The following is a 27,677-nucleotide window of genomic DNA, read 5'->3' on the forward strand; positions in this document are numbered from 1 at the left end:
AACACTCTGTAGCTTGGCTGTGAATAGTATTTATAATCAGAATAATGCAAAAAGTGAATATATAACCAAAAATTGTTATATAAATATAATGGGAGTGGGGGGAGGGGAAATGAAAGTGGGGCAATTAGATAAAAGGTATAGCCTCGCTTTTCACAATAGATATTCAGTATTGGATAATGTTTGAAACTGAAAATGAAGGAATAACAGAAAGAGTTAAATAGTTGCCTTTGAATAGCAGGAATTTCAGATGTAGAGGTACAGGGCAGAGAATTGGTTTTTTCTTCTATTTTGTTAAAACCCTTTAGGCAAGCTTGTTGGTAGTGGCTATTGCCTGGGACTTGATCCAAATAATTGTAATCCTGATTATACTAATTAGAAGCTATGTAACTTTAGGTTAGCTGACGTTCCATGTGTCATTTTCTTTATCTGTAAAATGAGGTGGTAATTGTACCTACTTCACTGGGGTATTTTGAGGATTAAATGAGGCAATAATAGTAAAATGCTTAGTATAGTACCAGCACATGTTCAGCTCAGTAATCGTTGGCTATCGTGACTATTACTATTTGATATTTTAAACTATGTATATGTTTTACTTTGATAAAATAAAACTGTTTTAAAAATGCAAAGAATTTTAGATGCTTTTAGCTGCCCTTGATTTTAAAAAAATCTTGGTTTCAGAAATCTTTTTGCAAGATTTTTTCCAAACCATGGTTTGGAAAGATATCTTTTCTGTTTTTAAAAGTTTTTATTGTTTGGCAAATACTTTAAATTTTTAATTTTAAAAACTATTCTTTCACATAGATTAAGTTTAGAAATAATTTAAGACCTATTTTAGTTTTTTAAACTATCAGTTCTAGTTAGATAATGAAGAATAGTGTAGACAAAAAGTATGTTGGCAAATAAAGACAATTTAGGCACTTGTGCTTAAGGCCCCTTTCCTTTTGTACCATAACAGGGCAGAAGAGAATCAGAAGTGTTTGCGTATATGTGTATATGATTATATATATATAATTTGCAAAGAAATTACATTTATAACTGTTAATTATTATCCTAAAAGATTCCTTGAAACCCAAGAAAAAAGTCTGTAGTCTGCCAAATAGTCTGACAAAGCTCTAATTTTTTAATCATCTAGTATTTTTTAACAGATCCTACATTTTAGGTATTTTATGTGGGGTGGTAAATTTTCAATTATTTGTGAAAATTTAAAAATTACTTTGCTAGCCATTTGTATTGTTCTGCCCATTAGCAGATGACATGTTTCAGTTAGGAGTAACCTAAGAATGGCTGAAAAGGTTAGATTGTTTCCATACCTCACAGATATGCCAGATTTTTGTATAGAAAGAATAGGCTTCTCAATGATGACTTGACTCCTATACCCAACTCAGACTTTCTCAGTTTTGTAAATAAAAAGCTAAAAGTGCAGGAATATTCAAACTTTAATAAGACTACATTATATATATATATATTCTCCATAAATAATAATTTTTATGATCTTATGTACATGTGTGCTTTTTCATTTCAAGGCAGGAGTTTGTTGATGCTTACGTGGATTACATATTCAATAAATCAGTGGCTTCCTTATTTGATGCTTTTCATGCGGGCTTTCATAAGGTCTGTGGAGGAAAAGTCCTTCAACTCTTCCAACCTAATGAACTACAAGCAATGGTGATTGGAAATACAAACTATGATTGGAAGGAACTGGAAAAGGTAAGGAAAATCAAATCGCTGACATTGTTTAAATGGAAAGGCAGAAGACATGACTTATTGGTGGAAATCTTGCCCTCCCACTTATTTTCCATTTTGCACAATTTGTTATTATTATATAGGAAAGCACTGTACCATGCTTAATCAGCAATGAATGCATTTGAATTGTGTATGAGTTAGAAATAAAAAATTTTGTATTTTGTGATATTGGTGGTATTCAAATAGAAAAATGTCATCAGTGACATAGGCTGGATAGAAGCCTCCACTAAAACTGAATGGGTTTTCATTCTACTTCAATGCTAGGAAAACCATTATAAAAAGCACTTATAATACTTCAAATCTTTGTAATCTTTTTTTCTGATTAGTCTCAATGTTAAATTTTTTAGCTGAGAATAAATGATGCACATGTTCTTCATTTTGGTACCCAAAATATATTCTTTGGGAGCAGTTTTTAACATGGATTTTTTTTAAAGTAATAAAGGGGACTGTATGGAGAAGACTAATTTTTGAAATAAGTTTTTTTTTTCCTCTCTGTCCAAGTAATTCTCAGATATTTCTTCACATAAACAATAAATAGTGCTCGGTTAGATTTGCTATGAGTAAGATATGTAAGTTTGAACTCTAAATTTTTCCATCTTTGTTTTTTAGCATCCTCTAATGCAATTTTTGCATTTATAATTAGTTATGTTCTGTGTATTTATTGGAATGACTAACATAAAAAATACTAATAATACAAAGTGCTAGCAAGGATGGTAAAACATTGGGTACTCTGATACATTGCTGGTGTAATGCAGTGTACATCTGCTTTGAAAATACTTTTATAAAGTTAAACAGCTACTTTCTATATGATTTAGCATTGTTTTGTGCACACAGAAGTCTGTAAGTGAGCCAAAAACTAGAGATAACCCAGATATCCTTCAGTAGGTGAATGAAGAAGCACACCAGGCTATGATACGTCCGTACAGTGGAATATCACTGAGCAATAAAAAGAAATGAATTCTTGGCACATGCAGCAATTTGGGTGCATTTCAGAGGTGTTATGTTGAGTAAAAGAAGCCAGTCTTAAAAGGTTAAATACTGTATGGTGACATTCATGAAAAAAAAAATGTGACAGGGATTAGAGGTGGAGGTGTGTGTGTGACTGCAGAGGAGGTAGCACAAGGGAGTTTTGGGAAGTGATGAAAATGTTCTGTATCCTGATTGTGATAGTGTTTACATGAATCTGTCATGTGTTTTAAACTCATAGAACTGTACATACACTAGAAGAAGTCCATTTTACCATGTATTATTTTAAGGAATAAAATTTTACAAATTAAAAGCAAAATAATTAGGGATTTCTAGTTAAATGTGTTGGAGTAAACACACATTTTATATTTGTTTCTTGCCAAAATCACACTAGAATGACAATAAAGGAATAAAAATAGAAATATACCCCCATACTTATATAATATAAAATGAATAATAGAAGAAATAGTTTGGGAATAGGTGGATTAGTGATGAGTGACTTAAAATTGAATTCTAAGTCTCTAGAGGACAGAAGTCAACAAGTGGCAATCCGTTTCACCCTCTAAAATCTCTGAAAGTCTCAAGATTGGTATACCCATCTTACTCTAAAGGGAGAATGCGGGGTTGGACTAAAGCTATACAATTACTTCAACGCTGATGTAAGGAATAATTAGACCCCTCATGTCCCCCTTTCTTACACAACAAAAGACAATTGTAGAAGGCTTTAGAATCTTGGAAACCATGCAAAACTGACGATGACAGTCAGGCTTAAATTCTTCAGAAAGGAGATTGAAGATTTCCTTTGTGGGTAAATTGACAGAAGAGACCCATATATACTGACTTTTTTTAAGGGTCCCCCAGAGAAATGGTCCTCACTGCCAGTCATTCTAAAATGAAAATGATATGGTTCGATTCCTGGTGCCTGCCCATTAAAAAAAAAATGCTATTATGGCTCTTCATCACACTTAAAGTATAAAACAAAGTATTTACAATGACCTAAAGATTCTACACAATTTGTCTCTCTTTGCCTCATCTCCTATCATTCTTACTCTCACTTATCCTTATTGGTGTCTTTGCTTAATCTAAAACCCTTTCAGCATACTCCAGCTTTGGGCCTTTGTATTTGCTGTTCCCTCTGCCTGGAATTTAAAAATAATTTTTTATCCAATTATTTGGATAATCCCAAATAGTTTTATTCTCATCTCCTCTGTGTTGTTATACCTTCTCAGAAGCCTTCCCTGGGTAATCTATCTATTGTGCACATATGTGTGCACACACACACACACCCCACTATCTCCCTTCCTTGCTTTATTTTTTTTCTTTGAATCCAGCATAATATAAATTTTACTTATTTATCCCAACTTTGTTGCCCCTTCCTTCCGCTACAATGTAAATATCATGAGGACAGGATTTTTTTCTATTTTGTTCAGTGCAGTATTCCCAGCACTTAGGACACTCAGTATATGCTTAAAACCTTCCCTGGATAGTTGACAGAAGTGCTGATTCGGTAGGACAGAACATTATTTTAGTATATTTTAGTATACTTAGTATACTTTGGTTTCTTCCATTGTATATATGATTGATTTTCATTGTTATGATAATGGTTTGTGGCTTTAAATGCTCTTTATCAGTATAGTGTACACGTTTCCCTCCAAAATTTAGATGTATAAGAAAAATAAACTTTAGCTATTCTTCTTTTATTCCCCATTGAAATATTCATTAATTCAAACAAGTTAATAAAATTAACTGATTGCCAGAATTCAAGCCATTTTCTCCAAAACTATTTTCAAATAACAGCAAATATTTTGCTGGAAGTGGATTTGAATTATCCAGAGTTCAGCAATTGAGATAAACATTGGTACAAAGAGATCCCCAAATTCAAGAAACCTATTAGCAAATATTGTGCTCTTCCTGGAAGCCTGTGCAAGAGATTAGGGAGGCAGAAATGGATGAGATTGAAACATGGTCTTTGCCCTCCTAGAACTTACAGTCTAATAAGGGAGCTAGACATTAAATTGTGATGAATATAAAAGAAGAGTAAGAGTTTAGTGAATGGTATAAAAGGAATACTCTAATATAGCTTAGACAAATCTGGAGAAACCTCTCATCAGATGATAAGTATTACAAGGTAATTAAGGACTTTGTTCACTGTAGTATCCTGAGGCCATACAACTTTGACAAAAACTTATTTATTGGGTGAATTGGCCAATAAATGAATTAAGTGACATTTAATCTGAACCCTAAAGAAGAAGTAAAAATTAGCCTGATCAAAAAAGGAAGGAGGAGAATGTGTCTGAGAGAAGTGTGTCCAACAATTGGAAGAATCTTGGTACCTAAGAACTAAAAGTTAAGGCCAAGTGTGGGATGATTGGATTGTGAAGAACACTTACGATGTGTAATTATTCCCCTACCCTTCCTTCCCATTCTGTCTCTCTCTTAGAGCTAATATTGTTTAAAGGCGAAGTGTATTAATTATCTTTTGCAGAAATTACCCCTAAATAGTAGTGGCTTAAAAATAATAGTGAACATTTATCATTTTAGTTTCTTGTGGGTCAGGAATTCAGGAGTGATTTAGCTGGGTTAGCTCTGACTGAGGGGGTTCTCATAAGGTTGCACGCAAGATACTGGCTGGTGCTGCTGGATCTGAAGACTTGATTACAGCTACAGATATTCTTCCAAGATGATTCACTCATGTGGTTGTTAGCAGGAGGCCTCAGTTTCTAACCATGAGGACATCTCTCCATAGATGTCTTTGAATGTCCTTGTGAAATGGCAGTTGCCTTCCCCAGAACAAATGATCTAAAAGAGAGGCTGACATGGAAAACTCTCAGGATGTGCCAGCTGTGTCTCCTTTGAGTTATGCTTTGAATAATTGGTCTAAATTTGGAGGGGACCCCCTTTAAAAAAAAAAAAAAGAAATTGATTTTCTCTTATAATGCTGCATAGCCATTAAATAAATTGGAAAACAGTAAGAAGTAGTCTAAGAATGAAACTTTAAATTTCAATGGCATCTTATGATTAGGTTCATTTTATAAAAGAAATCACAAATGAAATGAGGTGACATATTCAAACATTTTTTAAAATTATATAGTGATCATGACACTTTGAAAAAGTGCAATTTTTTAGAAAACATCTTATCTGTATGTGCCATTAATTCTTGTTTAAAAATTATATATTAATGTTTCAAGCATTCAAAAGTGTGTTAAGTATTTAGAATTATTCTGATAAATTTGATTTTTAAAAAATTTTTATTAATAAAACCAATCAACATATATACACGAGCATTCTTAATGTATGAACATTCCATATTTGGTGTGCAGTTACTGGCTCACAATATCATCACATAGTTGTATATTCATCTCCATGATCATTTCTCAAGAACATTTACATCACGTCAGAAAAAGAAATAAGAAGGAAAAAGAAAAAACTCATACATACCTACCCCTTAACCCTTCTCTCTCATTGGTCACTACTACTTCCCTCTATCCAATTTGTTCCCCCTATTATTTATTTCTTTTTAATCCATATTTTTTACTCAATGTCCATACCGTAGACAAAAGGAGCATCAGAACACGGTTTCACAATCACACAGTCACTTTGCGAAAGCTGTATCATTATCCAATCATCTTAAAGAAACATGGCTACTAGAACACAGCTCTACAGTTTCAGGAACTTACCGCTAGCCTCTCTAATATACCTTAAACTAAAAAGGGGATATCTATATAATACATAAGAATAACTTCCAAGGTAACCTCTCGGCTCGATTTGAAATCTCTCAGCCACTGACACTTTATTTTGTCTCATTTTTCTCTTCCCCCGTTCAGTTGAGAATGTTTTCTCAATCCCTTGATGCTGAGTCCCAGTTCATTCTAGGATTTCTGTCCCACATTGTTAGCGAGGTTTACACCTCTGGGGGTCATGTCCCATGTAGAGAAGGGGAGGGCAGTGAATTTGCTTGCTGTGTTGGCTGAGAGACCACATCTGAGCAACAAAAGAAGTTCCCTGGGGGTGACTCTTAGGCCTAATTTTAAGTAGGCTTAGCCTATCCTTTGCAGGGATAAGTTTCATATGAACAGACCCCAAGATTGAGGGTTCAGCCTATTGATTTTGTTGTCCTCACTGCTTGCAAGAATATCAGGCCTTCTCCAAATGGGGAAGTTGAATTTTTCCCCTTTCTCACCATTACCAAAAGGAGACCCTGCAAATACTTTTCTATTCACTGTTCAAATCACTCTGGGGTTTATGGGGCCATCACTCTGGACAAACCTATAAAATCTCATGCCCTACTCAAGGTTCCATATATTTAGGGTATTCAGTTAAACTGTCTATATAAGTTATATTAGGAGATGCACTAGTCAAAATATAAATTTTGTACCAAATAAACATTTTTTGCTTTAGTCTTAAATAGAAGTTAAAGTTTTAAAATATGAATTGCCACCTGTTTTCAACACCCTGCAATATTGAGATTCCTTTGTTCTTCCTCATGCAAAAACATTTTAAATTTGTACATTTAGTCACTATCATTGTATACTCTAGGCATTCCTAGATTATACCCTCTCAGTCCTTACCATCTATCTTTCCTTTTGGTTTCATATGTGCCCGCAGGCCTCCTCTCTCTATCATTCTCACATTCAGCTTCATTCAGTGTACTAACATTGTTGTACTTACAGTTAGGGAGTATTGTGCTATCCATTTCTGAATTTTTGCAATCAGTCCTGTTCCACAATTTGTATCCCTTCAAGTCCAATTACCCAAAATCTACCCTATTTCTATCTCCTGATGACCTCTGTTCTTAACTGAAATTCTCCAAGTTCATTCATTAATGTTAGTTCATATCAGTAAGACCATACAGTATTTGTCCTTTTGTTTCTGGCTCATCTCACTCAGCATAATGTCTTCAAGGTTCATCCATGTTGTTACATACTTCATAACTTTATTCTGTCTTACAGCTGCATAATATTGCATCGTGTGTATATACCAACTAGCTTGTTTAACCACTCATCTGTTGATGGACATTTGGGCTGTTTCCATCTCTTGGCAATTGTAAATGCTGCTGCTATAAACATTGGTGTGCAAATATCTGTTTGTGTCCTTGCCGTCATGTCCTCTGAGTAGATATCTAGCAGTGGTATTGCCAGATCATATGGCAGTTATATACTTAGCTTCCTGAGGAACCGCCAAACTGCCTTCCACAGTGGTTGTACCATTTTACATTCCAACCAGCAGTGAATAAGTGTGCCTCTTTCTCCACATCCTCTCCAGCACTTGTTGTTTTCTGTTTTATTGATAATGGCCACTCTGGTGGGTATGAGATGATATCTCATTGTGGTTTTGATATGCTTTTCCCTAATAGCCAGGAAAATTGAGCATTTCTTCATGTGCCTATTAGCCATTTGTATTTCCTCCTCTGAGAAGTGTCTGTTCTTGTCTTTTGCCCATTTTGTAATTGGGTTGTCTTTTTGTTGTTGAGTTGAACAATCTCTGTATGTATTCTGAATAATAGACCCTTGTTCTAGTTTACTAGCTGCCAGAATGCAATATACTGGGAAATATAAGGGAAATTTAATAAGTTGCTAGTTTACAGTTCTAAGGCCGAGAAAATGTCCCAATTAGACAAGTCTATAGAAATGTCCACTCAAAGGCATCCAGGGAAAGATACCTTGGTTCAGGAAAGCCGATAAAGTTCTGGGTTTCTTTCTCAAGTGGAAGGACACATGGTGAACACAGAGTTTCTCTCTCATCTGGAAAGGCACATGGTGAGCACGGTCAGGGTTCCTCTTTCATCTGGAAGGGCACATGGCGAGCACAGCGTCATCTGCTAGCTTCTTCTCCTGGCTTCCTGTTTCATGAAGCTTCCCAGGAGGCATGTTCCTTCTTTATCTCCAAAGGTCACTGGCTGGTGGACTCTGCTTCTCATGGCTGTGTCTGCTCTGCTTTCTCTGAATCTCCCAAAATATTTCCTCTTTTATAGGACTTCAGAAACTAATCAAGACCCACCCAAATGGGTGGAGACACATCTCCCCTAATCCAGTTTAACAACCACTCTTGATTGGATTACTTCTCCAGGGAGATGATCTAATTACATACAGTATCGAATAGGGATTATTCTGCCTTTACAAAATGGAATTTAGATTAAAACATGGCTTTTCTAGGAATGTACATCCTTTCGAACCAGCACAACCTTTATCTGATATATCATTTCCAAATATTGTCTCCCTTTGTGTAGGTTGCCTTTTTACTTTCTTGAGAAAGTTCTTTGATGCACAGAAGTGTTTATTTTGAGGAATTCCCATTTATCTGTTTCTTCAGTGCTCATGCTTTGGGTGTGAGATCTAGGAAACCACTTCCTATTATAAGATGTATAAGGTGTTTCCCTACATTATCTTCTAAAAGTTTTATGGATTTAGATCTGTTTAGGTCTTCGATCCATTTTTAGTTAATTTTTGTATAGGGTGTGAGATATGGATCCTCTTTCATTCTTTTGCATGTGGATATCCAGTTCTCAAGGCACCATTTATTGAAGAGACTGTTCTGTCCCAGGTGAGTTGGCTTAACTGACTTATCAAAGATCAATTGTCCATAGATGAGAGGATCTATATCTGAACATTCTGTTCTAATCCATTGGTCAATATATGTATCTTTATGCCAGTACCATGCTGTTTTGACCACTGTAGCTTCATAATATTCCTTAAAGTAAGGTAGCTTGAGACCTCCAACTTCATTTTTCTTTCTCAGGATACTTTTAGCTATTTGGGGAACCCTGCCCTTCCAGATAAATTTGATTATTAAAGTAAGTTTTTGGGATTTTAATTGGTATTACATTGAGTGTGTAAATCAATTTAGGTAGAAGTGACATCTTAACTATTTAGTCTTCCAATCCATGAACATGGTATGCCCTTTCATTTATTTAGGTCTTCTGTGATTTCTTTTAGCAACTTTTTGTAAATTTTTTTTGTATCCTTAATTAAATTTATTCCTAAATCTTTTATTATATTGATTGCAATTGTAAATGGAATTTTTTCCCTGATTTCCCCCTCCGATTGCTTATTACTAGTATATAGAAACACTACAGATTTTTGAGTTTTGATCTTGTAACCTGCCACTTTGCTGTATTCATTTATTAGCTGTAGTAGTTTTGCTGTGGGTTTTTTCAGGGTTTTCGACATACAATATCATATCATCTGCAAACAGTGAGAGTTTTACTTCTTTTCCAATTTTAATGCCTTGTATTTCTTTTTCTTGCTTAATTACTCTGGCTAGAACTTCCAACACAATGTTGAGTAATAGTGGTGATAGTGGACATCTTGTCTTGGTATCTTGTCTTAGAGGGAAAGTTTTCACTTTTTCCCCATTGAGGATGATGTTAGCTGTGGGTTTATCATATATTCCCTTTATCATGTTAAGGAAATTCCCTTCTATTCCTATCCTTTGAAGTGTTTTCAGAAAGAAAGAATGTTGAATTTTGTCAAATGCCTTTTCTGTATCAATCGAAATGATCACGTGGTTTTTCTGCTTAGATTTGTTGATATGGTGTATTATATTAACTGGTTTTTTTTATGTTGAACCATCCTCGCATACCTAGGTTGAATCCTACTTGCTCATGGTGCATAATTCTTTTAATGTGCTGCTGAATTCGATTTGCAAGAATTTTGTTAAGGATTTTTGCATGTATATTCGTTAGAGAGATTGGTCTGTAATATTCTTTTCTTGTAGTATCTTTGTCTGGCTTTGATACGAGGGTGGTGTTGGCTTCATAGAATGAATTAGGTAGCCTTCCCTCCTCTTCAATTTTTTTTTTTTGAAGACCTTGAGCAGGATTGGTCCTAATTCTTCCTTGAATGTTTGGTAGAATTCACATGTGAAGCCATCTGGTACTGGACTTTTCTTTTTTAGGATCTTCTTAATGACTAATTCAGTTTCTTTACTTGTGATTGGTTTGTTGAGGTTGACAAATCTGAGTTTGATGATAATTATATGTGAAGAAATATTTGTTAGAAGACAATTTTCAAAGTCATTTTGGTAACAAGTAAAGTATAAAGGAAATAAAGAATGTTTTTTATTTTATTTGTTTTATGTTTTTATTTTTTATTTTTCTTCTTTTTAGTTTTTGGGTGTGCTTTTATTAAAAGAAAAAAGAGAGTAGTTCATCCTGAGATAAAATAAATGGTAGTTAAAGAATGAAGAAAATACAGAACAGAACCTGAATCCATATAAAGTTGCCAAAGGTTTGTGGAACGGGAAGTTATGGTCAAAGTTAAGAAAGATTTGATGGGTCTAGCTATAAAATTTTTGAAAGTTTTAATTTCAAATAATATATTGATACAAAATTAAAATTTAGTTTTCTGTCTGCTAAAGTGACAAAGTTCTTTTGGACTATTAGCCTGTTTTAGAGAAAAGTTATAAAAGTCTACTAAATTATCAATGAAAAAAGCAGAAAGTCTGTGTTTTATCAAAATAGCGACTTGTACTTTATGTTGACAATCACGTCCTTGGTTATAAAAACAAATCTTCTCATTTAAGAAAAAAAAGAGAGGCTGAACTCAGAATTGTTTATAATATGGCCTTAGAAGCATTTATACCTCATAACTACAATATCCTCATGATTATACAGATCAGGCCTATACATTGTGGAAGGGGATTACACCAGGTAAGAATACCAACAAGCAGAATTTGTAGAGGGCCATCTTAGAAACTAGAAACAGAAAATTATTAATGTTGCTCTTGGTACCATTTTTTTCAGGAAGATGTAATTAGTTTGATGTCTAGTCGTATACATAGGAAAAGATTTGTAATAGTGACATAATTTGATGTTGAACTTTAATCATTAATATTATTTTTATAGTTCTAGTTAGGTATTTAATTTTAAAGAAGACATTATAATCCTATCATGTTCTCTGAAGTGCTAGGGAGGCAGTTTTGCTGTTTCATTCCAATTTTTTACGCATTCCCTTGGAACAAATAGCACCCAAATTGCAGAATGCACACAGAATAATTAGCTGGATTGCATAAACTTCAGGTTCCTGGACCACATTATCTTGGTATTCTAAGAAATCCAATTTCCCTAATCATGACAAAAGTAAAGTCATTTAATATTAATAAAAGGCTATGTTGTTTTTAGAATACAGAATACAAAGGGGAGTATTGGGCAGAGCATCCTACGATAAAAATTTTTTGGGAAGTATTTCATGAATTACCATTGGAAAAGAAAAAACAATTTCTATGTAAGTATTTCTGAGCAGTTTTATAATTTATGAGAATGGAATCTGGTTATTAACTTACTCCCTTGGAAGATTTATTGATTTATTTTGGTGAGTTAGGTTCTGTTTTTATTTTATTATTCCCAAGTCCTGTTTTTAGTCTTCAGTTAGAATAATTTTTTTTTGAGTGCAAAGCTGCATTCTTTATTCCATGTTGTTTCTTATTTTCAAAAGCTAAATTCAATCTGTTATCAAATAGTGTTGATTCTTTCAAAGGGAAACAAACTGCAACTCTGATTTTGGAATTGCAGAAATTCCTTTTAGGCTTTTCAGAAAGAACTCTGGCATTTGGTTTTTTTCTGTGTTCTATCTTCATTTGCTTTCTTCTTTGCTTCTACCATTAAAACCTTGGATATTGAAGTTTTATTTTCAACAAAACTTTTTATTTTCCAGGTCTCAGTTCCTTCATCTCTAAACTAATTCCTGTGTGTCTTTTATCTGTTAAAAATCTGTGTTCTAATTGAAATTTAACTTATTTTTAAATAAAGTTGTCAGAATGTGTATCTAAATCAGTGACATTCCATTTGATACTCCTGTTATTACCAAGAATATTTTTGGAAATCTTCTTTTGAGAATTGATAGGAGAATCTAGGTTAAAGTCTTTTCCATATCATTGTTCTAGCATGTCATTATTCTGGTGAGTTGGGTTTTGACTGCCTATTATCAATTTTTGTTAAAAAAATGACACAAAAATCAAACCAATAGAAAAAAGAATCATAATCAAAACTGCCTTTTGTATTTGGTTTATAAACTAGTATTTAAGGTCTCTTCCAAAGAAGCACTCCTGAAATACTTTTGTCAATGCAATGTTTATTCATCAAACTTTTAAGGACCTCTTGTGTGCAGGAATAAAGATTACACCTTTTAAAAGGGAAAGTATTGTTTGAATGTATGATCAATGTGTCTCAAAAGTCATGTCTTTTACAAATTCTGGAGATAGATTTCCATTTGAGCAAATGTTAATGTAAAGCTTTGCTATAGTGATTCTGTACTAAATAACTTGGTACTCTATATTTTTGTTTTGATTTGAATTATTGGCTTAATTTCTTTTTTCTTGGCAGTATTTTTGACAGGTAGTGATCGCATTCCTATTCTTGGAATGAAGAGTTTAAAACTAGTCATCCAGTCAACAGGAGGTGGTGAGGAATATCTCCCAGTTTCCCATACCTGTTTTAATCTTCTGGATCTTCCAAAATATACAGAAAAAGAAACTCTGCGGTCTAAGCTGATCCAGGCTATTGATCACAATGAAGGCTTCAGTTTAATATAACTTGATTGTTAATAACAAGTTAGTTTAGTGCAAGAGCATTAAACTACTTATTGTGCTTTTCTTGTGGTGATGAATTCAGCAAGGTGACAGAGATACTGTTATAATTCCTATTTACAAAATGTTTAATGCTCTGAGTTTTGAAGAAAGCCAAAAAATTTTAAAGGAAAATGAACAAACTGTTACTATTAAACTTATTGTACAGAACCATGTTTTTTTTGCCATCTTCCAATAAACATACATGTATTGTGAATATATTAAAGTTTTACTAACATGAATTTTAAGAGTTTGCATACTTCAAAATGATCTGGTGTGAGTGCATGAAAATGTTGCTTAATTTTTCTTCAATCATTGGTTGAAAAACCTTTAACTTTGTCCTGCAATAGTCATTTGATTATTTTTTCATTTTGTAAATAATGTTAAGTTTTGTAATAAAACAGTTATGTTCTGATATCAGTACAGTTTCTATGGTTGTAATTGAACTGAGCTGACTTTTAAAGGTTAAAAATTATGGCCATTAAATTTTACTCTAAGAATCTATAAAAACAGAAAACTAGCATGGTGAAAACACGATCTTTGCTTTTTTGCTATAATAAATGTCTAAGTTACAAATAGAAGTTACACTAAATTACTTGTAGTTCTTTCAACTCTTTTGTGAATACTAAGATACTACTGATAGATGGGAGGCTGTTACTAGAAAGCTTAATATTTAGTAATGGAAGAACTTTATACTGCAGTTGCCAGGAATAGAAACATTGGCTACTGGGGAAGCCAGTCACTAGGCTTTAGCTTTTGAAGTTGTTAATGCTGCAAGTTGGTATTTGGCCAGAATTTTCACAATGCTTTAGAATTATTTCCTTAAAGATTTTTAGACAAATCTTAAAGTTTTATGGTGCTGTTGAGCCTAGTTATCTCATGTCTTTAAATTGTAAAAGTAAGTTGATGCAATACATGTGACTTTCTGCCCTAATGCAAATATTTATTTTTAAAATTTATTTTAAAAATGCCGTGAAAAACTGTTTAAATAATAAAGATTTATTGGTTTAATTTTTAAACTTCCAGTGCTTCTCATATAAGATTCAAAGTCCTTCAAAAAGGGCATATCTCAAGGAAAGTTTCAAGTTTTGAATCACCTGTTCCTATTGCCATTTAAATTTGTGTGTTTTATAGAGGGCCACATTCTCTTATCTGCACTTCAAAAATTCAAAAAAAAAAGTCTGAAAAAATATTCTTGAACTCATTTGACAGCAAAACCTGAATTGAACTGCTATGAGGCTATTTTTTGGTCTTCACTTATTCAAGTAAATGGAACTATTTGTAGGTATTATTGTGACAGTATTACTGTGTTTGATTACTTATTTGTTTAATTTAGGTGGTACCCCAGGCCCTGATGGTGGGTGCTACATATTATATAATATTTATATATAAATGCTCCAAAAATTATTTTAAAATTCATAATGTCAAAATGCACCTGAACCCAAGGTTTTGGATAAGGAATTGTAGACCTGAACTTTTCAGCAGTTTAATTTAATAAATAAATTTCTACTGATGAGCCATAAGTATGTTTTTAGATACTAATAGAAATACTTAAATAATATTCTCAACTAAGGTAATTTTCCTCAAAGTCATATTCTCCCTGTTAAAATTCTTCCCATAAACACATTAAAAAAAAAATTGTTACCAGAAGGGAGAGTCCTTTAAATTTGAAGGAAATAAAGCCAGAATTCAGCTTTAAAAATTGAAAGATCTTAGAGTCTCAATATTAGCCTTCTTATTGAGTCCATTCATAAGGACCATTCATTCAGATCAATTTTTACTTAACAGAGATTTTTGGCCTTTCAAAAATGATTTTTTGCTACATTTAATTTAACCAAAAAGTCCAAAATCAAAGATTTAATATGTATTGGGAAGTCTTCTCCTTTTAAGAGTTTATAATAAATCTGAATCTCCCCACTACTCAATCTTTCTTTTATACTTTGCCCTCCAAAACCCCTTGGTTAGTTTTGTCCTCTTTGCTAAAGAATTTACCTTATTTCAATGGCTCCCCACTGTTCCTAGTGCTCCATATAATCCCAAATTATCTAATCCATGAAATATTTCTGAATGTAAATTTGGAACATAAGCTATTTTGTAAATCTCAGCCTTGCTGTCTGTTAGATGATTTTTATTAAAAAGTTGTAAGTTTACAGAAAAATCATGCAGAAAATACAGTTTCCCTATGCCTACCCATCCTTACCCACTTTGTATTAGTGAGGTCCTGGCTATACTTTTGAATCACCTGGGGGTGCTTTTTAATACGATGTAGAATCTTCACATAACATCAGTTAAATCTGTATTTCTAAGAGGCAAGGCTTAGGCTATAGCTACTTTTTTTTCTTTAATAGCTACTTTTAAAAGCTTCCTGGATGATTTTTATAAACAGTCCCCACTGAGAGCCACTCCAAGAGGAGATCGCTAGACCTTTCCTCCATATTTCTACTAGCCACCCTAGTTTGAGCTCAAGACTTGGAAAGACATCTTTAGATGTTTGTTCATTTCTAGGGAAGATGAGGTTGTGGTATACAATAATATACCCCCTTTCTAGATTATAGGTTCAGGAGTTGAGACTTACTTCAAATGAAATTTGCCTAATATAAAGCTCTGTAAGTGATGATGTAAAACACCATTAATTGAAGAGGCACCACCATTTTATGTACCACTAAGAAAAAAAGTACTGATTAAATCATGTACCATTGAATGGGGTGTGTGTGTTACAATCAGCAGAATATTGCATGTTTTTAAACAAGAAGGTGGGAATAGTGTTGAATACAAGGTTTCAATGATAGTAGGTCTTGCCAACTTCTTGTTCTATTTAAGATATTTACCTCCTTTAAAGATATGAACTACCTGACTTCTTTTTTCCAATGTGTGCATATATGAAATATTGTTGCTACTGATTTTTATAACATTTGAGGGTGATATTTTACAGGTAAGTTTTATAGGGCAAACCATTTCCCAAAGCAGTGTTCATTATAGATTTGAGAGCTATCGTTTTCAATGTGGAGCATTCTTGTCATTTCCCTGTGAGCACTGCCTTTGCTGCATCCCATAAGTTTTGGTATTATGTGTTTATATTTGGCTGAAGATATTTCCTAATATCCCTTGTGCATTCTTCTTTGACCCTTTGATTGTTTAAGAGTATGTTGTTTAGTTTCCATACATTTGTGAATTTTCCAGTTACCCTTCTGTTATTAATTTCTGACTTCATTCCATTGTGGTCAGAGAAGGTATTTTGTATGATTTCAGTATTTTTAGTTTAGCAAGATTTATTTTGTTGCCTAATGTGTGGTCTGTCCTGGAGAATGATGCATGTGTACTTGGGAAGAATGTATATTCTGCTGTTGTTTTGTTTACTTTTTCTAAACGTGTGTTAGACCTAGTTCATTTATAATACTGTTCAAGTCCTTTATTTCCTTACTGATATTCTATTTATATGTTTCTATCCATTATCAAAAGTGGGATATTGAACTTTCCAACTGTTACTGTAGAATTGTCTATTTCTCCTATCTGTTTTGTCAATGTTTGCATTCTGTATTTGGGGCTTTGTGATGAGGTGCATATATGTTAATAATTTTCTTTTATTTTCTTGGTGGATTGACTCTTTTATAATATATAGTATCCTTCTTTGTCTCTTGTAACAGCTTTTGTCTTAAAATCTATTTTATATGATATTAGCATAGTCACCCAATTCTATCAATTGCTGTTTGCTTGGAGTTTTTTTCCATTTAGCACTTTCAACCTATTTGCATCTTCGGGTCCAAGGTGAGTGTGTCTCTTGCAAAAACCATATAGTGGATCATGTGTGTTTGTTTGTTTTAAATGCATTCTGCCAGTCTGCATTTTGGAGAGTTTAAATCCATTTATATTCAGGTGACTGGGTGATTCAGTGGTAGAATGCTTGCCTTCCATGAAGGAGACCTGGATTCGATTTCTGGACCATGCGCCTAAAAAATAAATAAGTAAAAAATAAATAAATCCATTTGTAGTCAAATGGTAATTATTGATGAGGTAGAACTTACTTCAGCCATTTTGTCCTTTGCTTCTTGTATGTTTTATATATTTTTATCCCTCATTTCTTCCATTGCTCTTTTCTTATGTGTATACTTGATCTTTTGTAGTGAACAGATTAATCCCCTGCTCATTTCAATTTCTGTACATATTTTGAACAATTTATTTGTGGTTACCAAGGGCATTTGTATTTAACATCCTAAATTTAAAACAGACTAGTTTGAAATGATACCTTAACTTCAGTAGCATTCATGTCCTCTGCTCCTATACCCTGTCAGTATCCCCTCTTTATGTTGTTTTTATCATGCATCGCCTCTTTATATTTTGCATTCCTATGATATAAAAATACAATTTTCTTATTCACTTGTATTCTAAATCTTTTAAGTAGTAAGAAGTAGTTGCTTACTGAAAATATAAATAGTACTGGCATTTGTATCTTTATTTCTTCATATGACATTAAACTATGACAACCACCCTTTCCTTGCAACCTGAAGCACATCCTTTACTGTTTCTTGTTGAGCAGGTCTAACACTAATGAACTCCTCAGATTTTCTTTATCTGGTATGTCTTAAATTCGCCCTCATTTTTTTAATGCAGTTGTGTTGCAATATATTCACACATCATACAATCTATCCAAAGTATATAATCACTGGCTCACAGTATCACATAGCTATACAGTCATCACCACAATCAATCTTAAAATGTTTTCATTACTCCAAATGTAAAAATAAAAAAGAGAACCTGAAACATGCTTATGCCTTATCCCCCACCCCATTGTTGACCCCTAGTATTGGTGTGGTACATTTGTTACTGTTGATGGAAGAATATGAAGATATTGCTGTTAATTATTAGTCCATAGTTTGCAGTATGTACATTTTCCCCATATACCACTTTATTGTTAACTACTGTGAAAGTGTTGTACATTTGTTCTAGTTCACGAAAGAAGTTATTTATATTTGCAAATTAATTTATATTTGTGTTAATCACAACCATCATCCACCACAAGAGTCACTATGTTATTCTTTCGCATATTTTAACCTTCAACTCTGGTGGTACACATGATTCTAAACCCATTTCAACCATGTTCACATACCAATCAACACTATTAATTATACTCTGGATAGCATGATGTCATCACCTCTCCATTTCCAAACATTCAAATTCAACCTTAAAAATTCTGTACATATTAAGCAATGCTCTCTAGCCTCCTTCTGTCTCCTAGTAATCTCTATTCTAGATTTTAACTCTATGAGTTTGATATTATAATAAGTTCATATTTGTGAAATAGTACAATATTTGTCCTTTTGTTTCTGACTTGTTTCACTCAGGATAATGTCCTCATGGTTCATCAACATTGCATGCTTCAGGATTGTGTTCCTTCTTAACTGCTGAATAATATTCCATCGTATGTATATACCACATGTTATCTATTTATTGGTTGATGGACACTTGGTTTGTTTACATCTTTTGATAATTGTGAATAATGTCGCTGTGAACATCAGTGTGCAGGTGTCTGCTTTCAGATCTTCTGAGTATATAATGAATAACAGGATTGCAGGATTGTAAGGCAACTCTATATTTAGTTTTCTAAGGAACCACCAAAATGTCTTACACAGCAGGTGTACCATTTTACATTCCCACTAGCACTGAATAAGTGTTCATATTTTCTAACTCCAACCCTTGTAGTTCCATTTGTTTAATAACGGCCGTTCCAGTGGCTGTGAATGACATCTCACTGTGTTTTAATTTGCATTTCCCTAATAGCAAACGAAGATGAACATCTTTACATGTGCTTTTATTAGTTTTTCAAAATCTTTGTTGAATTGCTAAAAAATTGCCCGTTGCGTTCTTTCACCTTTGAAATTCTATTTTATAAATATCTATAGAAAATTAGATAAATCTCAAGACTTTTGCATATTTCAAATTATTTTTGTTGTTGTTGTTGTTGCTGTTTTTTTTACATGGGCAGGCACCGGGAAACGAACCCGGCTCCTCTGGCATGGCAGGCAAGCATTCTTGCCTGTTGAGCCACTGTGGCCCGCCCTCAAATTAATTTTTTTGTTTAATATTTTTAAAAGCCGTCTTCTTTCTGGAGTTGGTGTATTTTACACAAATTTGATATTGTAGAGTAATATTAAACTGTAGATGGCAGGAATAATAAATCATTTGAATGAAAACATATTGTCAGTTTAAAAAATTCTTAATACTTTGCAAATCCCAGCAGTAATACTTTCTGTAACAAGAAAAACAATACAGTGAGATGATGTATAAAAGCAAATACAGATTAGGCCCTTTTGGGAAGATGATGGAACAAACTGGATTGAGTTCGTTCCTGCTTCATGGAACAAGATAGAGGATGGGGAGAAAATGACCACAACTGTGGTTCCAGTGTGTGAGTAAACAAACAGGGTCTCTAGAATATTTTAGGGAGAAGAGAGGTGGGCCCATCAGGACGGAATGAGCAGGATGGGTCAATGACCGTGATCCCTATGGTAATCGCTCCTCTGCTTCAGCCTTCCCCAGCTACTTGCTGGGGAAGCTTTTCCATGCAGATCCATAGACAACAGTACCTGTGGGGAGCCCAGAAGTGGACTGAATTGTCCACCACAAGGCCAGGCCTCTGGGCACTGGGAGCAATTGGCCGACTTTCCCTGTAGATGCAGTATCTGGTCGACCTGCCAGGCACTGGACACTACAGGTCATCTGATCCCCCGGACGCTGGTCGTACCTCAATCCTGAAGGCCAGGACCGGTCATCTGGCCATTACCGCCAAGAGTAGCCCTTCCACTGTGCATGCTGTCTTCAAACTGCTATAGACCAGGAGAACCAGGCCTGAGGGGAGGAAGTGCCTTGGGATCACCACCTGCTGTGCAGAAGGGGTAAGTGCAGGCAGGCTAACTCCCTGTCTGACTAGGTTTTTGGTTTTTTCCCAATTTTTTTTTCTTTTTCTTTAAAAAATAATTTTTTTTGCATATGTGTTTTTAGTATTATAATTTTTTTAAATTTTTATATATACTTTATGTTTTTATATTTTATTTTTTAGTTTATATATTATTTGTTATAATTCGCTCCCTTTGGTGGTCACCAGTCTGAGTTCACATATATCTCTGGGTGTCTCCTCCTTACTCTGGGGACTGCTGCTGTTGAAGTATGCTTTGCTGTTGTTCTTGCTATTTTGTTTTCATCTTTTTATTATATTTCATTTTATTATTTTGGGGGGGATGAATGGGCTGGAAATCGAGCTTGGGTCTCCTGTGTGGTTAGTGGCCTTTCAATGACTGGCATATCCATGCACTCTGGCCTAGCTTTTAATAGACTAACAAGCTGAATTGTATTCCCTACATGAAATCCAGACCTTGGTTTGGCAGGGAATAACCGTCAAACCAAGTGCAAAAGGAAACCTTTGATGCAAAACCTAGTAAATATAAAACTTTAGATGAGTGAAGGAAACCAATTTGCAAAATAACCATGTTAAGATAATCAAATGCTCTGAACACAACAGAAAGGTATAAAGCACTTGAAGATCCAAGCAGAAATGGCCCAGCCAAACAACCAAATCAAAACTCCGGAGGGGACATAAGATATGAAACAACTACTCAAGGATATTTATTAAAAAATGAAGGATACAGTAAGACAATAGAAGAGCATAAAGAAGGATTTGAAAGATTAAATAGAAAAATGGCAGATATCACAGAAATGAAAGATGCAGTAGACCAAATTAGAAATATATTAGAGAAACATGATAGCAGGTTTCAAAAAAAGTGAGCAAGAATATAGAACAATTGAACTAGAGCTCACAAAAGAACAAATGACAAGAAAGATGGAAAAAATGCAGCTGGGTCTTAGGGAAATAATAAGAGGTGTACAACTATTGGTATCCCAGAATGAGGAGAGAAGAGTAAAGGCCTGGGATAGTTGAAGATATAATCATTGAAAACTTCCCAACCCTTATAAAAGACATAAATAACAAATCAAAGAGGCCCAATGAACTCCAAATAGAATAAATCCAAATAGGCCTACGCAAGAAACATACTAATTAAACTGTCAAATGTTGAAGAGAAACAAAGTTCTGAAAGCAGCACACAAAATGTAGTCTACTACATACAAGGGAAAACACATAAGAATGACTCCAGAATACTCAGCAGGCACCATGGAAGCAAGAAGACAGTGGTAGGATATTTAAGATCCTGAGTGAGAAAGGCTTTCAGCCAAGAATTCTTTATCCATCCAAGACATCCTTCAAAATTGGGGTACAAACTAAAATCTTCAAACACAGAGTGAGAGACCTAGTCAACTACAAGAAATAAAGGGAGTCCTGTCAGCTGGGGGTAAAAAAAAAAGACAGGAGAAGGAGATCTGGAGGAGGGTACCAAATTGAAGAACACCAGTAATGGTAATTCTAAGGATAAAAACTAAAAGTTAAGACGGTACAAGAGTTAAGAACAGCTTTTACAGTAATTACTTTGAACATTAATGGACTTAACTCACCAATTAAAAGATACACACTGGCAGAATGGATTAAAAAATATAATCCACTTTTCTCCGCCGGCCCGCCGCGCGGCGCCCACGCCCCGCAGCAGCCGAGCCGCCCGACCTCCTTCTCCCCTCTCTTTCTCCGCCGGCCCGCCGCGCGGCGCCCACGCCCCGCAGCAGCCGAGCCGCCCGACCTCCTTCTCCCCTCTCTTTCTCCGCCGGCCCGCCGCGCGGCGCCCACGCCCCGCAGCAGCCGAGCTGCCCGACCTCCTTCTCCCCTCTCTTTCTCCGCTGGCCGCCGCGCGACGCCCACGCCCCGCAGCAGCCGAGCCGCCCGACCTCCTTCTCCCCTCTCTTTCTCCGCCGGCCCGCCGCGCGGCGCCCACGCCCCGCAGCAGCCGAGCCGCCCGACCTCCTTCTCCCCTCTCCTCCCCCTCCTGCTCCGGCTGCTCTCCAACCACCACGGTGCCCTCTTCCCCCGCCTTCACCGTGCTCCTCCGCCACCAGCCTCGACAGCCTTGCCGCCCTCACCTTTCCTCCTCCAGAACAGCTACTGGGGGAGTGGAGATAATACAGAGCAGCTCCCGGAGCCACGAGGGAGATCAAAGGGACAGCGTACCCCATCCTGGAACGGCTGACTATCTGGGAGAACCAGCTCCGGTGAGATCACCAAGGGGCACGGGCTTTCCTGGGAGGGACGGCAAGCGACCGGAGTCCCTCCCTTCCACCTTCCCAGGCCAGCTGGTAGAATTGGACAGGCGGTCCCCTTAGGCCGCGGCGGCTGGTGCCCCCACCACACGAGGCCCCCCGGAACAACTGAGATAGTTGGGTCGGAAATCCCCAGACTGCAGAGAACAGTGACCGGGGGATCCCTTCCAAACACGTGACTCCCCCGTCGGCTGAGAACAGTCCACTCTCCCGGGCTGCGACACCTGGCGCCCTCCCGCCACGCTTGGTGCCCCGGGCCGACTAGCTAATTTGGCCGGACGCTCTCCTGTGCTGCGACGGCTGGTGACCCTCCCCGCATTCGGAACCCCAGGCCGGCTGGCATTCTCCAAGACGCTTCGGCTGCCGAACCTCCCCTACGGCGAGAATTTTCCAGAGTTAAAGGACCTACAGCAACTTTCACTGGTGGAACCCACAGACAAACGTGTGCCACGAGCGCCACCTACTGTGCAAGATAAGAAAAACAGAACCAAGAGATTGCACAGAAAAATCTTTCAACCTGTGGGGTCGAACACCCAGGGAAATCTGACTAAATGCCCAGACGCCAGCAGAAGATAACGGATCACGCTCAGAAAATTGAACATATGGCCCAGTCAAACGAGAAACCAATAGTTCAAATGAGATACAGGAGCTGAAACAACTAATGCTGAATATACGAACAGAAATGGAAAACCTCTTCAAAAACGAAATCAATAAATTGAGGGAGGACATGAAGAAGACATGGGCTGAACATAAAGAAGAAATAGAAAAACTGAAAAAACAAATCACAGAACTTATGGAAGTGAAAGATAAAGTAGAAAAGATGGAAAAAACAATGGATACCTACAATGACAGATTTAAAGAAACAGAAGATAGAATTAGTGATTTGGAGGATGAAACATCTGAATTCCAAAAAGAAACAGAAACTATCCGGAAAAGAATGGAAAAATTTGAACAAGGTATCAGGGAACTCAAGGACAATGTGAACCGTACAAATATACGTGTAGTGGGTATCCCAGAAGGAGAAGAGAAGGGAAAAGGAGGAGAAAAACTAATGGAAGAAATTATCACTGAAAATTTCCCAACTCTTATGAAAGACCTAAAATTACAGATCCAAGAAGTGCAGCGCACCCCAAAGAGATTAGACACAAATAGGCGTTCCCCAAGACACTTACTACTTAGAATGTCAGAGGTCAAAGAGAAAGAGAGGATCTTGAAGACAGCGAGAGAAAAACAATCCGTCACATACAAGGGAAACCCAATAAGACTATGTGTAGATTTCTCAGCAGAAACCATGAAAGCTAGAAGACAGTGGGATGATATATTTAAGTTACTAAAAGAGAAAAACTGCCAGCCAAGACTCCTATATCCAGCAAAATTGTCCTTCAAAAATGAGGGAGAAATTAAAACATTCTCAGACAAAAAGTCACTAAGAGAATTTGTGACCAAGAGACCAGCTCTGCAAGAAATACTAAAGGAAGCACTACAGTCAGATACAAAAAGTCAGAAGAGAGAGACATGGAGAAAAGTGTAGAAAGAAGGAAAGTCAGATATGATATATATAATACAAAAGGCAAAATGGTAGAGGAAAATATTATCCAAACAGTAATAACTCTAAATGTCAATGGACTGAATTCCCCAATTAAAAGACATAGACTGGCAGAATGGATTAAAAAACAGGATCCTTCTATATGCTGTCTACAGGAAACACATCTTAGACCCAAAGATAAATATAGGTTGAAAGTGAAAGGTTGGGAAAAGATATTTCATGCAAATAACAACCAGAAAAGGGCAGGAGTGGCTATACTAATATCCAACAAATTAGACTTCAAATGTAAAACAGTTAAAAGAGACAAAGAAGGACACTATATACTATTAAAAGGAACAATTAAGCAAGAAGACATAACAATCATAAATATTTATGCACCGAACCAGAATGCCCCAAAATACGTGAGGAATACACTGCAAACACTGAAGAGGGAAATAGACACATATACCATAATAGTTGGAGACTTCAATTCACCACTCTCATCAATGGACAGAACATCTACACAGAGGATCAATAAAGAAATAGAGAACCTGAATATTACTATAAATGAACTTGACTTAACAGACATTTATAGGACATTACATCCCACAACAGCAGGATACACCTTTTTTTCAAGTGCTCATGGATCATTCTCAAAGATAGACCATATGCTGGGTCACAAAGCAAGTCTTAACAAATTTAAAAATATTGAAATCATAAACAACACTTTCTCGGATCATAAAGGAATGAAGTTGGAAATCAATAATAGGCGGAGTGCCAGAAAATTCATAAATACATGGAGGCTCAACAACACACTCTTAAACAACAAGTGGGTCAAAGAAGAAATTGCAAGGGAAATTAGTAACTACCTCGAGGCAAATGAAAATGAAGACACAACATATCAAAACTTATGGGACGCAGCAAAGGCAGTGCTAAGAGGGAAATTTATTGCCCTAAATGCCTTTATCAGAAAAGAAGAAAAGGCAAAAATGCGGGAATTAACTGTCCACTTGGAAGAACTGGAGAAAGAACAACAAACTAATCCCAAAGCAAGCAAAAGGAAAGAAATAACAAAGATTAGAGCAGAAATAAATGAAATTGAAAACATGAAAACAATAGAGAAAATCAATAAGACCAGAAGTTGGTTCTATGAGAAAATCAACAAGATTGATGGGCCCTTAGCAAGATTGACAAAAAGAAGAAGAGAGAGGATGCAAATAAATAAGATTAGAAATGAAAGAGGAGACATAACTACTGACCTCACAGAAATAAAGGAGGTAATAACAGGATACTATGAACAACTTTACGCTAATAGATACAACAATTTAGAAGAAATGGACAGGTTCCTGGAAAGACATGAACAACCAACTTTGACTCAAGAAGAAATAGACGACCTCAACAAACCAATCACAAGTAAAGAGATTGAATTAGTTATTCAAAAGCTCCCTAAAAAGAAAAGTCCAGGACCAGACGGCTTCACATGTGAATTCTATCAAACATTCCAGAAAGAATTAGTACCTACTCTCCTCAAACTCTTCAACATAATCGAAGTGGAGGGAAAACTACCTAATTCATTCTATGAAGCCAACATCACCCTCATACCAAAACCAGGCAAAGATATTACAAAAAAAGAAAACTACAGACCAATCTCTCTAATGAATACAGATGCAAAAATCCTCAATAAAATTCTAGCAAATCGTATCCAACAACACATTAAAAGAATTATACATCATGACCAAGTAGGATTCATCCCAGGTATGCAAGGATGGTTCAACATAAGAAAATCAATTAATGTAATACACCATATCAACAAATCAAAGCAGAAAAATCACATGATCATCTCAATTGATGCAGAGAAGGCATTTGACAAGATTCAACATCCTTTCCTGCTGAAAACACTTCAAAAGATAGGAATACAAGGGAACTTCCTTAAAATGATAGAGGGAATATATGAAAAACCCACAGCTAATATCATCCTCAATGGGGAAAAATTGAAAACTTTCCCCCTAAGATCAGGAACAAGACAAGGATGTCCACTATCACCACTATTATTCAACATTGTGTTGGAGGTTCTAGCCAGAGCAATTAGGCAAGAAAAAGAAATACAAGGCATCAAAATTGGAAAGGAAGAAGTAAAACTATCACTGTTTGCAGACAATATGATACTATATGTCGAAAACCCGGAAAAATCCACAACAAAACTACTAGAGCTAATAAATGAGTACAGCAAAGTAGCAGGTTACAAGATCAACATTCAAAAATCTGTAGCATTTCTATACACTAGTAATGAACAAGCTGAGGGGGAAATCAAGAAATGAATCCCATTTACAATTGCAACTAAAAGAATAAAATACCTAGGAATAAATTTAACTAAAGAGACAAAAAACCTATATAAAGAAAACTACAAAAAACTGCTAAAAGAAATCACAGAAGACCTAAATAGATGGAAGGGCATACCGTGTTCATGGATTGGAAGACTAAATATAGTTAAGATGTCAATCCTACCTAAATTGATTTACAGATTCAATGCAATACCAATCAAAATCCCAACAACTTATTTTTCAGAAATAGAAAAACCAATAAGCAAATTTATCTGGAAGGGCAGGGTGCCCCGAATTGCTAAAAACATCTTGAGGGAAAAAAACGAAGCTGTAGGTCTCGCGCTGCCTGACTTTAAGGCATATTATGAAGCCACAGTGGTCAAAACAGCATGGTATTGGCATAAAGATAGATATATCGACCAATGGAATCGAATAGAGTGCTCAGATATAGACCCTCTCATCTATGGACATTTGATCTTTGATAAGGCAGTCAAGCCAACTCACCTGGGACAGAACAGTCTCTTCAATAAATGGTGCCTTTGAGAACTGGATATCCATATGCAAAAGAATGAAAGAAGACCCATCTCTCACACCCTATACAAAAGTTAACTCAAAATGGATCAAAGATCTAAACATTAGGTCTAAGACCATAAAACAGTTAGAGGAAAATGTTGGGAGATATCTTATGGATCTTACAACTGGAGGCGGTTTTATGGACCTTAAACCTAAAGCAAGAGCACTGAAGAAGGAAATAAATAAATGGGAACTCCTCAAAATTAAACACTTTTGTGCATCAAAGAACTTCATCAAGAAAGTAGAAAGACAGCCTTCAGAATGGGAGACAATATTTGGAAATGATATATCAGATAAAGGTCTAGTATCCAGAATTTATAAAGAGATTGTTCATCTCAACAACAAAAAGACAGCCAACCCAATTACAAAATGGGAAAAAGACTTGAACAGACACCTCTCAGAAGAGGAAATACGGATGGCCAAGAGGCACATGAAGAGATGCTCAATGTCCCTGGCCATTAGAGAAATGCAAATCAAAACCACAATGAGATATCATCTCACACCCACCAGAATGGCCATTATCAACAAAACAGAAAATGACAAGTGCTGGAGAGGATGCGGAGAAAGAGGCACACTTATCCACTGTTGGTGGGAATGTCAAAGGGTGCAACCACTGTGGAAGGCAGTTTGGCAGTTCCTCAAAAAGCTGAATATAGAACTGCCATACGACCCAGCAATACCATTGCTAGGTATCTACTCAAAGGACTTAAGGGCAAAGACACAAACGGACATTTGCACACCAATGTTTATAGCAGCATTATTTACAATTGCAAAGAGATGGAAACAGCCAAAATCTC

General features: G+C 35.8%; 2 protein-coding genes across 13 annotated transcripts in view; one reads left to right on the forward strand and one right to left on the reverse strand.

Annotated features, from left to right (window-relative positions):
* HERC4 (HECT and RLD domain containing E3 ubiquitin protein ligase 4) overlaps positions 1-13,689 on the forward strand; it is a 198,922-nt gene extending 185,233 nt beyond the window's left edge. For all 11 annotated transcript variants that reach the window (XM_077125130.1, XM_077125123.1, XM_077125121.1 and 8 more), the window contains 3 exons: positions 1,524-1,707; positions 11,828-11,930; positions 13,028-13,689. In XM_077125130.1, the coding sequence (XP_076981245.1) occupies positions 1,524-1,707; positions 11,828-11,930; positions 13,028-13,236 (496 nt within the window). In that variant the 3' untranslated portion in view covers positions 13,237-13,689. The remainder of the gene's footprint in view (positions 1-1,523; positions 1,708-11,827; positions 11,931-13,027) is intronic.
* The window catches only part of SIRT1 (sirtuin 1), a 180,103-nt gene that overhangs the window by 39,932 nt on the left and 112,494 nt on the right, over positions 1-27,677 (reverse strand). Inside the window, exon 10 of one of the 2 annotated variants that reach the window (XM_077125133.1) lies at positions 16,919-17,216. The exons of the other annotated variant lie outside the window; for it this stretch is intronic. The gene's annotated coding sequence lies outside the window, so the exon portion shown is untranslated. Of the gene's footprint in view, positions 1-16,918; positions 17,217-27,677 lie in introns of those variants that run through there. 2 annotated transcript variants of the gene reach the window in all.

This window comes from Tamandua tetradactyla, chromosome 13 (genome assembly GCF_023851605.1).
Source record: "Tamandua tetradactyla isolate mTamTet1 chromosome 13, mTamTet1.pri, whole genome shotgun sequence".
NCBI lineage: Eukaryota > Metazoa > Chordata > Mammalia > Pilosa > Myrmecophagidae > Tamandua > Tamandua tetradactyla.